The 15,156-nt window shown below is 43.5% G+C and overlaps 1 protein-coding gene across 2 annotated transcripts in view; it reads left to right on the forward strand.

Moving 5' to 3' along the window:
* LOC119129147 (phospholipid-transporting ATPase ABCA1-like) overlaps window positions 1-15,156 on the forward strand; it is a 48,838-nt gene continuing 33,682 nt past the window's right edge. The window contains exons 1-14 of one of the 2 annotated variants that reach the window (XM_037262223.1): window positions 1-312; window positions 2,029-2,158; window positions 3,906-3,999; window positions 4,075-4,216; window positions 4,311-4,438; window positions 5,114-5,241; window positions 5,340-5,534; window positions 7,114-7,200; window positions 7,278-7,467; window positions 9,152-9,282; window positions 9,358-9,474; window positions 10,847-11,044; window positions 11,411-11,616; window positions 11,834-12,010. In XM_037262223.1, the coding sequence (XP_037118118.1) occupies window positions 2,093-2,158; window positions 3,906-3,999; window positions 4,075-4,216; window positions 4,311-4,438; window positions 5,114-5,241; window positions 5,340-5,534; window positions 7,114-7,200; window positions 7,278-7,467; window positions 9,152-9,282; window positions 9,358-9,474; window positions 10,847-11,044; window positions 11,411-11,616; window positions 11,834-12,010 (1,859 nt within the window). In that variant the 5' untranslated portion in view covers window positions 1-312; window positions 2,029-2,092. The remainder of the gene's footprint in view (window positions 313-2,028; window positions 2,159-3,905; window positions 4,000-4,074; window positions 4,217-4,310; window positions 4,439-5,113; window positions 5,242-5,339; window positions 5,535-7,113; window positions 7,201-7,277; window positions 7,468-9,151; window positions 9,283-9,357; window positions 9,475-10,846; window positions 11,045-11,410; window positions 11,617-11,833; window positions 12,011-15,156) is intronic. The other variant, XM_037262222.1, reaches the window with a different exon arrangement.

Consider the following 15,156-nt stretch of genomic DNA (forward strand, 5'->3'; position numbering starts at 1 on the left):
CCACAGAGACCTCAAGTCACCTGTGATGATGGTTAATATTGCTGGTGCAGCCGGGACACCTGGTGTTTGCCTAGCGTTCGCGCTAGTATTTCACCCTGACACACACTAACAATTTGCAGAGTAGCACCTGTTGTTGCCACGGAGACCCTGGAGGCCAGCTGTGCGCATATCGCCGTGGCTCCCGTCACCCAAGGCCATTTGCATACTTTACGAGGGGAGGTAAAAGGACACGATACAGGTGGGGTGGCCGTGAGAGAGCCGCACAGAAGCAAAGAGAAGTCTGGAGATGTCTGGCCGGCCCAACGGCTGAAGGTAAGCGCCATTCAAACCACCCAGACGGCTGGCGAGTTGGTATTCCTACTTAATATCGAGACATTTCAAAGAAACATGCGGGTTTTTATTTCCTCTCATGTTTTCCAACTTGTTTCACATGTTTGTTGTCAAAGTGAACTTTAACTGGCAAGCACTTTCCTGTTAATCATTTATACGGCCAGGGAGTATAAGTTGTTCTGTTATCTACTGATGGATAGTAGACAATTTGAAATATACAGTATGTACTGTATTGTGTATATATATATATATATATATATATATATATATATATATACACAGCTGTATATATATATATATATATATATATATATATATATATATACACAGGACTGTCTCAGAAAATTTGAATATTATGATAAAGTTCTTTATTTTCTGTAATGCAATTAAAAAAACAAAAATGTCATACATTCTGGATTCATTACAAATCAACTGAAATATTGCAAGCCTTTTATTATTTTAATATTGCTGATTACGGCTTACAGCTTAGGAAAACTCAAAAATCCTGTCTCTCTCTCTCTCTCTCTCTCTCTCTCTCTCTCTCTCTCTCTCTATATATATATATATATATATATATATATATATATATATATATATATACGTATATATATATTATTTTCATTTGGTAAAAGTGAACGGCAATTTATTCAGTCAGTATTATAAGTGTCATGTTTTTCAAGGCAACTACAATGCAAGTCACACACAGTCCTGTTTTCCCTCATCACTTGAGTCCCCTGGCGGATAGAAAAACATGTGCGCAGACAGCACGAGAACAATACGAAAGCCGTTCGCGCTGTAGGCTAGCCGAGCGCTAATTTGCCCATTTGGGAACGAAGAGTGTCACGAGGCTAAATGACGGTAAATAAAACATTGGCCGGCTTTGCTGTAAATAATGGAAACGCACCAAGGGGAAGAAACTGCAGGAAGAGGAAATGGAGCGTTAAGCGGTGGCCCACTCGCCGTGGGCCAAAGGAAAAAAAAAAACCACTCATCCCCACCGGCTTCACCTTGCGTCCACACTCCGCAAACTGTTCACTGCCTTATGAAGTAACCTTTGACCTGTGAACAAAATACTATCTGATATAAACGATGATGTCGTAGAAAAGGTTTATAACACTCGTGTGAAGCTTCATTTACCAAAAGCATGTCAAAAAAGTTTGGTTAAAAAAAATGGGACGAAATAATGTTACATTTAAAATATAAAAAAGGTTCCATATAACCCTCAACTTTTTTTTTACTCGAGAGAAAGAAACTTCCCCAACTCAGAGACGCTTCACATTGTTTGGTTATTTGGTACTAGAACCAATGGGGGGTAAAAAATAAACACAACGTATTGATTTAATCGTACTTACCGTACCGTATATTATTGAAATATTTTCCTGCTGCAAGCAACAGTACTAAACTCAGATGCACTTCTGATATTTTGTTAAAACAAACGACATCAAATATATTTTGTAGCATCTGCGGCATTACAAGTCAAACGAGGTGTTTAATTAAGGCTCTCATAAGCACGATGCAATTTGGAAGCTCCCGTTTTGCTCAACGTAGGTGATAATAATCATTCCCGGCGCAGGTGCTGCACCGTAAGCCCCAAAAGCCGGAGGAAGTGAATGATTAGTGGCAACCCCCGAGCCCCCCAGCCCAAGATGCGGCGCTGGTCTGTATTAAAAACCAGACTCTGGGTTTTATCCCCTGCAGGGCTTATTAAGTGGACCGGTTGCCATAGAGACGTGTTGGCAGGATATTGCCGGGATAAGGTGTAATGGGTCTCCTGACGCAGTTCGCTCTGCTCCTGTGGAAGAACTTCACTCTCCGGAAGAGACAAAAGGTACCCCCGCACCCTCTTAGTTTTATTTTTCCAAATTCAACCATGAGGACAGACATGGTCGTTGCACTGCGTTTGCAACGGCGGGAGTCGAGGGATCCGCCTCCGAAGCCGCCCCGCTGAGAACTAGAGCAATCTCACCTTAATGCCGAGCAATTCAAAGTGTCACCTTTCATTTTGGGACACCTCGTCCGTGTGGGCACCATGTCACAAAGTCCACATTGTAGTTCGAAAAAAGTCTGGTGTTTGGTTTGAAGGGCGCAGTCTCTTTGTGGTTCTCTGAAACTTTGAATGAAATGGAAATTCTCATTTGGCAATTCGATTAATTGACTGGATTATTTTGGAGAGGTGAATAACATCAATTTGGAAAAAAGGCACTTCAGATATTTGGTAACAAAATATGACAATATAGTCCTCTGAGAGCTTTTAGATAAAACATGACACATGTGCACTATGCACTAGTCACATGATCACCTGACGTTACATTAAGAATTTTATTGCCGCTTTATCATCACCACAATTGGAGAAGAGGTCACGCACCGCCGGGAGATAACAACGTGTATTCCAGAGCAAATTGTCAGGGTCATTGTTTGCGACAAAAGGGATGTGGCGGCTTCTTTGAGTGTTCTGATTTTTCTTTTGTAACTTCGGCAGTCAGCGGGAGTCGCAACGGTCTACTCGTTTCGTAAGATACCCGAACGCAGCGGCGCGCCCGTAGAACAAAAGGCATCGTCGCCAGGACCAGCTTTCATTAATTTCCTTATTTTGTCAGAATAACTTGAGGCAAAATTAAATTGCGTTTTTACAACTTTGTATCACGGGGAAACGGAGAAAGAAATACGCCGCTTATTCTTCGGGATGGGAAAGTTGTGAGTTTTTGTGCGTGGAATGTAGGGTATTTGTGCGACGTCAACATGAAAAACGACTATTAGATGAAACCAGTGGGAGTTGGCAAGGACAACAGTGCTTGCGGAGGGCTTGTAGAGGTTAATGACCAATTATATGAATGCCTCGCCAAGCATTTTAACATTTTATAACGGGCACGGCGCTGATTTTATGGTCCGCTCTTTCACATAATTTCTAAGGAGGAGATTATCTATTCACAAAGGCACGGGTGTCCACTGGCACATTCCCGGAGACATTGAGGAAGTCCATATAATTCCCCCCCGCCTGCTATTTCTTTTGCAATTTTCTTGTATCTAGTAGGATGCCTCATCTGTAAATCAGTGAACTAGAAAGGCGCTCGGTGGAGCGTGACAGGCTTCCGCCAAGGTGGAAAGATTGTGGTCTGCATGTCGCAAAAAAAAATCCACTCATATTGGCATGTTGTAAAAATGTGTTTCTTTGGAATTATGATTTGAGGCCACTCTGCAAAGTCTCGAGGAGGGGGAGGGTGTAACGGTATCACATGAAGATTGGAATCTTTTGGTTTATGGTTAGGGATTGACATTGAGGGTTGGGGATTAGGTTCTGGTTGTGGTCTGGGCAAAACCTGGGTTACAATTCTTGGTGTCGATGTGGAAGTCAGTTATGGGAGGGTTAGGACAAGGTATAGGATTTAGGTTAGGATCAAGATTTAGGTTAGGGTCAGGATTTAGGTTAGGGTCCAGATTTAGGTTAGGGTGAGGATTTAGGTTAGGATCAGGATTTAGGGTAGGTTCAGGATTTAGGGTAGGGTTAGGATTTAGGTTAGGGTCAGGATTTCTCACCCTGTTCTATGTGAAGATGACCGTCTGAGCCTTTTCCGCAGGTCCGCTTGGTTGTGGAAATTCTTTGGCCTCTGTTCCTCTTCTTCATTCTGGTGGCGGTACGCTTCACCAACGAGCCGACCCACAAAGGCCAATGTATGTCGAAGCTCCTCCTCTGATTGGGTTTTGCATTGTCTACTAGGTTTGAAAACAAGGGTTCTGTTTCTCTAGGCCACTATCCGAATAAAGCCATGCCGTCGGCCGGGCTGATTCCTTGGATTCAAGGTCTGGCGTGCAACATGGACAATCCCTGCCTGAGTCATCCGACGCCAGGGGAGGCGCCGGGACAGGTCAACAACTTTGACAACTCACTGTAGGCCAAATAAAAAAGAAAACACACACACAACACGCTTTTACGAGCCGTAAAAGCATCTAGTCATGCTCACATGATGACCTGGTCTGCTCAGAATTTCAAGGGGGCTGATTGAGCTGCAAAGCCTCCTGCTTAACAAATCCATCCTCGGCAACGCCCAACGACTGGCTGACGACGTCGCCCGATTGGCCGCGGTCATGTCGCCGGCTGACGCTGAGAACGGTGGGAGCTTTTTTGAATGTCAAGTGCTACGCGAGCGAGATCATCAATAGCGTCGTAGAAAATCGCCACAATTCCGCCTCTTATGTCTTTGTCAAGTATTTGCCACCAAGGAAAAGTATCGCTGTTGTTCAGATGACACCTCTGAGGATTTGCCATTCTCCTTTATCCCTCAAAAACAACGAGGCGTGATTATTTACGACGCCATTTTGCATGCAGACTGACAGATCATTTGTCTTGATAAGTTGCTGCTTTGCATTAGGCCCATTTGGCGCGACGCTATTCAGATTTTTGCCCCCCTTACCCCTCCCCCCCACGCTATCTAATTTGCAAATAGGCAAGCAGGGGAGGCGTGCCACCGCCGTACGACAAACAACTGGTGGGGGGGACATTTGCATTTCGGGGGTCACCGGCTTGTAATATACAAGATTAAATCCATCAAAGATCCAAGCAGGAGCATAATTAATGGAAGACGTCGTCTGAGGTGAGACTACAAAAAGGTCGTTAGCAAGAACGACAAGTGGGGCACCGTGGAAAAGTTTTGGATGGAACGAAAAACCCAGTGACCCCCCCCCCCACACACACACACACATATTTGTGTTTGACTTTTCACAAATTCTGCTGGATTTTTTCTTTTTGTAGAACTTTTCCCAACTATTTTTGTTCTTTCTGTTCAAGGACAACCAGTTCAACTGACGACTATTCTGAGAGACAACGAAACGTTCTCGGCTTTCTTGACTGAGAATTTGTCCTTGCCGCTTCCGGTGGTCGAGAGTTTCATGGCAGCCAATATTTCTGTCAACTTGGTGCGTATGACCGTAAAAACTGAGCAGAAATACAGCAGAACCCGCTTAATAGCATCCGAATTAAAAACAACCTGGAAATTCCCTTTTCCAAACACAAGATCTTGATCCCTGTGCCTGGTCACCTTAGTAACTTTCTGTGTGACGGAAAAGATCTGGACCAGTATATCCAGTTTCAAAGTCCGTTGGACAAGGAGGCCTTCCGGAATGCCAGCTGCTCCCTGGACCCTCAGCAGCTCAGCGACAGCCAGCGAGTGCTCCTGCAGAATCTGGACTTCAGCAAAGTCTTGGCTCAGGTCAGCCTTCTTATGATTTGCTCGAAAGAAATTTTCATAAAAATGTCTTTCCTGAGATTGCTTTAGCTCAAATGGTTTGTTACGATGGAAGTTTGACAAATTTCATGACGGATGATAGGCAGGTCTTTTTTGTTTATACTGCAGCCAGCAGACCGTTCTTGCAATAGAATAAAATCAAGAGGGCTGGCAGTGATTGAGTGAATGCCATGTGGATCGACCCAAACTCCCTTGGGGATTGACCGGTCGATCCCCAATCGACATAATGGGCACCCCTGGGTTCAGGTTTCAGTTTATGCATAGGCAAATGAGGTTAGGTTTGCAAACTCAGGCCCGTGGGCCAAATCCAACCCGCCACATCATTTTATGAGGCCCACAAATCATCAACCAATCAACCAGGATTTCAAATTATCATACATAACGGATAAAAATCTTAGAGGATAGGTTGCAGCTAGCCTTAGGAGACAATTTTTTTCTTCCAGTAAGAAATCACCAGCAGGACCAACCTCGTATTATTAAGTTACAGTTAACTGTCATGTACAAATGTTAACAACTGTTAATATTACCAAAAGGTCAAAGCACTAAAACTGCCTTAGTGCTGTGTACTGTACATGATGCATTGCTTGCAGTATATTACATTTTGGAGCTTTTTGTTCCTTGCTTCATTTTCCCACGCACCTCTATGTCTCCCCATGATGTTATTAAAATACATGCCATCACCGGAAATATTTATTAGAACCGATGTTCTCTTGAATTCTTTTTAAATCCCAGAGCCCCTGCTGGGATTATGCAAGCCCCACACTTTTTCTTTTGAGTTTATCTTGGAGGGGAAATATATGGCCCAGCAAATCCAATAAATAAGTGATAAGGCGAGGAAGTTTGTCGGGGAGATTATTTGAACAATTCCAGCCCACAGGCGCAGTAAAAGAAAAGCTTCGGACAAAATAGGGCACAGGAAAAAAACGTTCCGGGTGCCGTCAGCAAATGGAACATCAGGTCATTGCACTTAGAGGTTCACATGCGGAATGACGGCGATAACAACAACAACGTCGTGAATGAAAGGACAATGGGTGCGGGTTTATCAGTGAGTTGGTGAATGGCCGAGGTCTGCCGCCACCGTGCAGACTTGGGTTATCATCCAGGCTGCTTTTTTTTTTAAACACTCTCCTTCCTTAGAGGTTTTTACAATTACAAGGTGGGCTTAGCAGCCAAAAGGTTTCCCCACCGCAACTTGTAGTGTTGTTTACTTATGAGCGTGCAAACTTCTAAGAACGTCTACTTTATTTATTGGAAAGTTGTTAGAATGTTTACTGGATGTTGTTGGCTTGTAAGGATGCAGACTTATATGTATTTTCAATTTGTTTTACCTTTGAAATACTTTCCTTGAAGGACTTTTCTTGTACCAACATATACCCGGAAGATTTTTGACCATCCTACTCCATGAATATAAAATCCCCAATTTCACCACGATGTATTATTAACCTGAGCCGCCATGAATAAGACCAGTTATCAAATATTTACTTGATGCTCTGCGTGAATTAAACGAAGATCCATAATTCCGATCGATATAATATTCCTCCAGCTGCCGTCAGCTTTGGATTTAGACGCCGTCGACGTGACGACACTACTCACGAGAACCACGGCAAATGCCCTCCCAATTCTCCAGGAGGTTAGTATTCCACTCAGGTCTGAGATCTTTTATTTATATGATCAAATGATTTTTTTTTTCTTCTTCTTTTAAACCAGGTGAGCCGTTTGCAGAACTCCGTGAGCCTCGCAGGTTCGCTGAATTTCCAGAGGGACATGATTGGCAGCGTCAATATGCTTCTGTGCGGAAAGCAGCTTGACTCCAATTCCAGCAACGTGACCCTGGGCTCCCCGTCGCTCAGACGAGCGGTTAGCAAGCAGTCAATCTCCAGTCAGCGCAACACATCCAGTGAGTCCCCCCCTTCGCAATATTTGATAATGTAGCCACATCTTCGCCTGACCGTGCCAGAGCTGTGTCACCCAAGAGAGGCGGAATGTATTATTCCACTTTTCAATTGCGACGTTTTTTTTTTTTCCAAGTATTTATACTTGTGAGGTTGTTTAGCTAACATGAGTCTGTTTACTTGTAAGGATGTGTGTTGTGTCTTCTGGAGACCCTTGGATAATACTTCTTGGCTACGCTCGGTTATTTTCATTTAGCACTCAGTTGTTGTCTCTCTCAGACTGAATACAACCATGTTTGCTAGTTTTTAAAATTTGGAGTGAGAAGCAAACCGTTCCCTATCGGCCAATGAGGTTTTTCGCCCTGTGAAAAATGGCAACAAACAGAATGGCGACTTTTTGTGAGGTAATAGCCGTGGCGTAAAAACGGCCTCGGGCAGCACAGCCAAGGCCTGAGGGTGCGAAGCGTATATCAAGGGCGCTTTCTGTTTTCACTTCTTCACGTTCATGCCCCTAACGTTGAACGTGCCGCCGGCTTTCTGGTCGGCCAATTTAATTCTATAAGATCCCGGAGAATTAGATCGTCGGACGTTTCATTAAAGCTTCTCATGAGGAAGAAGCGTCGCACGATTAGATTATAATAAGACACCAATGTTCCCTGGGAAATAAAAAGTTGCACGGCAAAGAGCAACGAGCGTGCCGGTGCCAGCACAAATGAGCACAAACACCATGTCATCCAGACAAAATAAGCACTAACGTGTCTGTTAGCACGCTAATGGCTGTTTTGGCATTTTCTTGCACTTAAATGAATCCTGGGAATGTGCCGCGGCCGTGTCTGTAAATGGCCAATTACAATTGTTTTGGAAGTGTAAAAGGGCTCACCAAGGCATTGCGCAACATTTCAGTCCGACTTCAACCGCTGTCGTAATGCCTTCGATTTTTTTTTTTTTTTTAAAGCAGATTATGACCGGATCAAAAAAAGCTCTGCAGTAGTACCTCGTCTAAAAATAGATCACGTATTGCCATTGCCAGCTAATGATTAGAAACTCATCTTGGTGGGCCACCATTACACAAAGTGGCATCTGTTGCCGCCTTTGATGGGAACAGCTGGCCAGGGTCCGAGTAGAGGGCGGCCATTAGCTCTCCTCTCGCGCCGACCTCCCAGCAGCACCTGTGAGAGGCGGCGAGCGGGCAGGAGTGCTCACATTTAATTGCGCTGAAAATGACTGCTAACATCTCGCCTCAGGGGCCATGGCGGGAAAAAAATCCAAAAGGAAAATAAGATGTAAAGGATGTAAGAAAATGGAGATTGTTGTACCTTAGGGGTGGATGTACACTTGTGATGTTGTTGACTTATAAAGCGAGATTGCATCCTTTTCAGGAGCTTGTGAGATTGTTTAGCTTGTCAGGCTACATGCTAGCTGGAAAGGAATGCAGCTGGTCCTCACTTAACCCGCTTGCGGCATTCCCAACCTGACGCTATTCACATAGGCAGCGCATTTGAATTAATAATGACACTGCTACTCGCACGGAGATAAAAACTTTTTTTTAAATATGTGGACTCTAGTGGAGAAATATTCCTTGGACAGTATTTAGTGGTGACTCATAGAAACTTTGTATTTAATGCCTGGTCTTATATGTCTATATTGTTTGTAAGCACGAATCGTCTTTTATCATCTTGGCTTCTGTAGGTTCTTTTTGTCAAACCCTCGTTGACACTCTTGAGGGAACCCGTTACATCTGGAGCTCCTTCAAGCTCTTTTTCCGAGGAAAAATCCTTTTTACACCCGATAGCCCGGCGACACGACTCATCGTGAAAGAGGTAAACAAGACACTGGTGCTGAACGACGTGTTCGATGCGGCCGAGTTTTGATCGGCTTCTCTTTGTGTTATTTAGGCTAACAGCACCTTCCACGCCTTGGCGATGCTAAAAGAAATGGCCGACGCTTGGGATGAACTGGGTCCACGTGTTTGGGACTTCTTTCAGAGCAGCCAGCAAGTCAGCGTAATACGGGTAAGGTTGATTTATTGTGACGCTGCCTCTTGTTAATCAATCAACAAGTTCTAGCAAGGAAACTTTGAGTGAGCTTTTCTGTCTTATGTTTGACACTTGAGCATGTTGTGTCGAGAGACAAATGACTGAGACTCAATCCAACACCATTAGCTAGCCGTTTGACACATGGTATTGTTTAGCACGTGATTCTGACGCGCTGGAAACCTTTTGTCTCATTCTTCTAGCACAGGGATAGTCAACGGGTGGTCCGCGGCGATATTGCAGGTGGTCCACAAAAAATGGAAAAAATAATTGTAACATTTTTAAAAATAAAATCGGTTTCTTATTTAGACTTGATTTATTTTCCAGCTAATTTTGTAAATCATTTACCCATCCAAATTATGTCAAATGAAGCTGAGAGTCCCACAATAGATAAATAAATAGCCTGATCCCCCTTCGGTGCAAAATAAAATAATATTCCACCAAAGCAGTGGTCCTCGAGTGGCTTCTTGGTTATAATGGTGATTCCTTGGACAAAACCAACAAGTTCCAAACGGGGAATTTGCAGATCCATCAATAGTCAGAAACCAGACAAGAGTGAGCAAAGAATGCTGACATTTGAAGTTCAACCTTTGGCGGAAAAAGAATGACTCATGATGTGTACACATGGCAGGGGAGAGCGTACGGTTTTCAAGTCTCCTGTTCAGTATGGGAACCCAGGGATGGAAGTAATTATGGATAAGTACGGGATAATTTTCATCCTGGCAGAAGGGATTATCTATAGAAGTAGAGGACATGGACACTTTGCCTCCACCTCTATCTCCTTCCCTCCCTCCTCCTCTCTCTCTCTTGCAGTATTTCCTTGACACTGACATTACTCTAGTGTCACTCCAAATGAGCTTATAGGCAGTTGGAGGGAAGCAGACATCGGGAGCTCCACATAGCCACGGTATTCATTACCCTAGCCCTAACCTTTACACAAATGGGCTCGCATTCCTCCTTTGTCTTCATTTTCTCCGCCAGCGCCGGCGCTCTGCTTTTTTCACCGCCGCCGCCGCATCCTCATGCTCCCGGGCCACCGGCTCGTAAGGCGTTACGTCATCACTTGTGGAGGTCGTTCAAGGTTGCAGATGTGTTTTAGTTTTGATGGACCAATTACCGCAGATGACGAGTACGTCTGAGGACCGCAGTGGAAAAGAAAGGCCGTAAACAGAGGCACTAAAAAGCCAGTAGGGTGAACACGGGTCAGGAACCTGTTTCCCCTTCAGATGATATCTGAATCGGCTTTTTGGTAGCTATGCTACCAAACTTAACCCTAACTTAATGTTTGACACAGACTTAGGAACCATTCAAGATGTGATTATGTCCTCAGCCATCTATTTTGTGTTGTCAGACTTTGCTGACCAATCCAGTCTTTGCCGCCGCCCTGGACCAACGTCTTAACGGCAGCGGCTGGACCGCCACTCTGCTCGCCAATTTCCTCTATGACGGACCCCCGGCGGATCGACCCGATGGGCCGCCGCCCCACGACTGGCGGGATCTTTACAACACCACCACGGAGATTCTCCAGTTTCTATCCAAGGTCCTTGGTGTGCGTAACCATTTTGTGGCTTTTATGTTAGAGATATTTTTTCTGTTTATTCAGCGCACGAAATGGATTTTTTTCCACTCATTTCTGTTTCGTGAGAGGCCTCACTGTTTGCCAAGTTTTAATGACGTCAAATACAGCACAAGCACACGCTAGCGGTTGATTTATCGATCTGCGCCACAGTTTGCGGCGAGAGCCCATTTTCTCGACTCAGTGTGATCAAACGTGTGGAAAGATGATTTTCACACACAATTCAAAGCCAGGTTTGTTGATTACTGCTTCTCGTGGAGTCATGTTCTCAGATAAAGTTAGGGTTTCGGAGTTTTTGGGGGTATTTTAGGAAAGTTGAGAATTTCATTTCTGTGACAGTGTTTGGATTTGAACAAATTTGAAGCCACTTCCAATGAAGACCAGCTGGTGGGTAAAGCATTGGAACTCCTCATGACTGACAATTACTGGGCCGGCGTCGTTTTTGTCAACCTGCCACCCAACGCCAGCCGAGTCCCTCCTCACATACGTTACACGATCCGCATGGACATCGAGGAAGTGGAGCTTAGCAACAAAAAAAAAGAACGGTATGTAACGAACCACACTTTTTAACGGTCACCGCTGTTTTTGTTCCAGTACTTTTGAAAAGGTCTGGATTTTTTTTTTTAATTTATTTTCAAAGTCATCATGTTATCACCTAAAAGATGTGAGTGTCACTTTTTTTTGTTGGTGTCTAAAACGGCCACACTTGACAATGACTTGGCCTTTGCCGGCACAGATGACAATGTGTCTGCTTTTAATAAGGTCATGGTCTCCGGGGGCTCGAGACAACTCTTTTAACGACCTGCGCTATATACGGGGAGGATTCGCCTACGTGCAGGACATGATCGAGCACGGCATCGTGCGAACGCAAACGTCCGGCAGTCAACCCCTCGGTGTTTTCGCTCAGCAAATTCCCTACCCTTGCTATGTGGATGACACGTGAGTACAAATTTGTTTTGATGAGTAAAATAATTTTGTTTGATACGTACTGTAGAATGATTTGAGTCATGGTCCTTTTTGACTCATGGTACACAGTATTGTTTCATATTTCTTTCAAGGTCACGCTTGATTTCTTTCCCCAAACAAGTTCAGTTGCGGCCAAATAGATCAATTTTGGAGATCAATTTCAATATGGTCATTCATAAACTTGAGGCAGGCCTAGGTATGGTTCTTCTTGAGCAGAAGAATTTTGCGTCTCAGTGTATTAAAATGTTTTCTTGACCACTGTGGTCCCGCAGCTGCCTTTGAGATTATTAACCGGTTCATCCTGTGTAGTTTTTAATCATTTTCATGATCGTTGAGACTCCACAAGGTGAAATCTTGCAAGGAAGAATCCGTGGTGGATCAAATACTTATTTCCTCCCCTGTAACTTGTTTCAAAAGCATCTCCACACTTCAGCTGTTGACGTGATCCGATTGGTGCTGCTGTTTTTGTTAGCAACAGCGTTTGAACAGACTTTTGCTTTCCCTAATTGTGAGCAATCAATCATTGCAGTTTTTTCCCCTATTTTCTTTCCCTGATATTTGAAAATCTCTACGTGAGTTACCAAGAGTCCCTTGAGAAAAACTTCTGGATTCGATTGTGTTTGTCTAAATGAATAACCGCCATCTATGCGAGTCATCAATTTAACAAAACAAACCCTCCGCCTCCCCCACAAAAAAAATAAAATGCATTTAATCAAGCTTGCAAGGGACCAAGAATGCAGTCAGTCCAAACTATCGATTTTAGACAAACCACAGGAAATACCCTAATAGCTGATGGATGCTGAATTATTTATCCAGGTCGGCATTGGATTCCCAGCAGCCAAACCGCTCGGTGTACATAACACAGCCCGGCTGTAATCGCGTTTCATCGTGTAAGCGGCGTATCGCTGGAGAAAATCTTGCGACTGCCATCATCACAACATTATGCTCTCCGCTAATAAAGCAAAAAGCCCAGAGATAATTACAGGGGAGATTTAACAATACCGTACAGCAGAACACAGAAAATTCAGCTCCACCGGGACTGCCATTTCTGGAGATTAGCAATCTAATTTCAGAGTATTATGTGCTTTACAACGCCGAGAGTTTTCAATCAAGTGATCTTTAGATGGTGTTTGGGTAGCTAGGATGAATTTGACGACTTTGTTTGGGTGTTTAATTATAACGCATTGATGATGACTCATCGCACACAAGAACTGACCCAACCAAGTCTGAATTCTCGGTTGGAAACGGCCATTTATAAATTCATTAGTTGATGTTTAACGATTCCATATTTTTGTTCCCAAAGTGGCTATTACTTTTTCAGTCGTATGCAAAATCGATGGGCGTGTTTATAAATGGTCTCAGAAACCCACAAAATGTCACAAAATTGGTTATTTCAGGGTCATATTAGTTTTCAGGGGCAAGAGAGTTGATCTTATAACTAACAAAGTTGGACCACTTGACAGATGGGCTCAATTGGTCTAATCACAGAGGAATTTTTGATTTGCGTTTCATTTCGATTGGGCTTTTTTACATTCGAAACCGTCGCAAATCGGACATTCGCCAGCCCCGCCGGTCGCAGCGTTCCATCTTCCCGAGAGGACCGATTAATAATTACAGAAGATAAATGGAAGCCATAAAGCACTGCAATACCCTCAGTCCCAACACCATTTACTCCCTCGCCCGTGCCGCCACGCGGGCAATCCGATAAATTATTAACCCTTGAAAATTGCTATTTCATTCATGAATAATTGAAAGAGGAATGAGACAAAGGAAGATGCGCTGAAACAGAGAGATGGCAAAGAACTGTGACGCTAATTATTTCATCCACACACTCTTTTGTCAAACGGATGGCAAGAACTGAAAGCTCTCCTTGACGTATTTAAACAGCTGCTTGTTTGCATTGTTTTTGATGGGATAATTCCCAAATTAAAAATGGAACTCGCGGCGACATAGGCTGGCGGATCAGAGCTACACAAATGATCCAGTTTCCACATTTCCAGGTGTCCTTCAAAAGTACAGCTCGAGAAGAACACATGCCTGGAAAGCAAAAACGGAATTTGCCAATTTGTTTTGAAGCTGATAGTTCAGTCACAAAAGCAACGGTCCTCAAGTGATCAAGTGGTGCATCTCAATATTTTTAGGATCTTTGCATGTGGGGAATTTAGCCTGGGTTGTTATGGAAAGTCTTCGTGATATTGATAGAAAAAAATCAATCAAATAATGTAAAACAAGATCATATTATAGAAGAGTGCAAATTGATGTTAGACTGTTTTGAGATTGTTTGTTCTTCCAATCAGAGGTCAACACACACACACACACACACACACACACACACACACACACACACACACCCCATGGTGACATTTTGCACTGGAGATAACCAAAGTGTATTAGCTCCCGCTGTTTTCCCCATTGAGCCGCCACACGGCCAGGCCTGTGATGATGTCGCGGGATAAATGTTGACCCCCGTGGGGCCTGATAGCACATAAACACGTCTTTTATCAGTGGCCCCCGCATCACCTCACGTTCAGGAATCACAGGCATCTCTCGTTTGGATCCCGAGGCTGCAATCTCCATCAATAGGCTTGAAACATTTTCACATCTAAAGATGCTCTCCATTACATGCTGGGCTAGCTGTGTTAGATTAATGTTTTTTTTCCTTCGGTGATTAATATTACGGGGGGGGGGAAGTGCCATCAGCGTGTAAACTATGCATTCATGTCTACATTTATTTGCCGAGCCAGCATTTTACCACACGGGAAAAGTTTGGCATTCGTTTGAACTGTATTAAAGGTAGGATCAAATTCAGGTTGAAGAATGAAATAACACTTTCTGTGTATGCTGCTCTGAATGAAATAATAGTGGATTAATTATAATTATTTCAGATTACATCACTATAAGTGTTTTTAGGTGGTCTCACCGTTGAGCTAAAAAAACTGAAATATGTTAAATAGTTTTTGGTTTATTCGGATTCTTAAAAATGTAAGCAAAATAATAGTTTTGTAGGACACGTTTGATCAAATGAACATTTGGTTCGATACAAACAGGATATAATTTGACTGTGAAATTCTTTTTTGAATTTTTATCAATGAATAACATGAGCCATTGAATAACATGAA

The sequence above is a fragment of the Syngnathus acus genome, chromosome 10, assembly GCF_901709675.1.
Source record: "Syngnathus acus chromosome 10, fSynAcu1.2, whole genome shotgun sequence".
Taxonomy (NCBI): domain Eukaryota; kingdom Metazoa; phylum Chordata; class Actinopteri; order Syngnathiformes; family Syngnathidae; genus Syngnathus; species Syngnathus acus.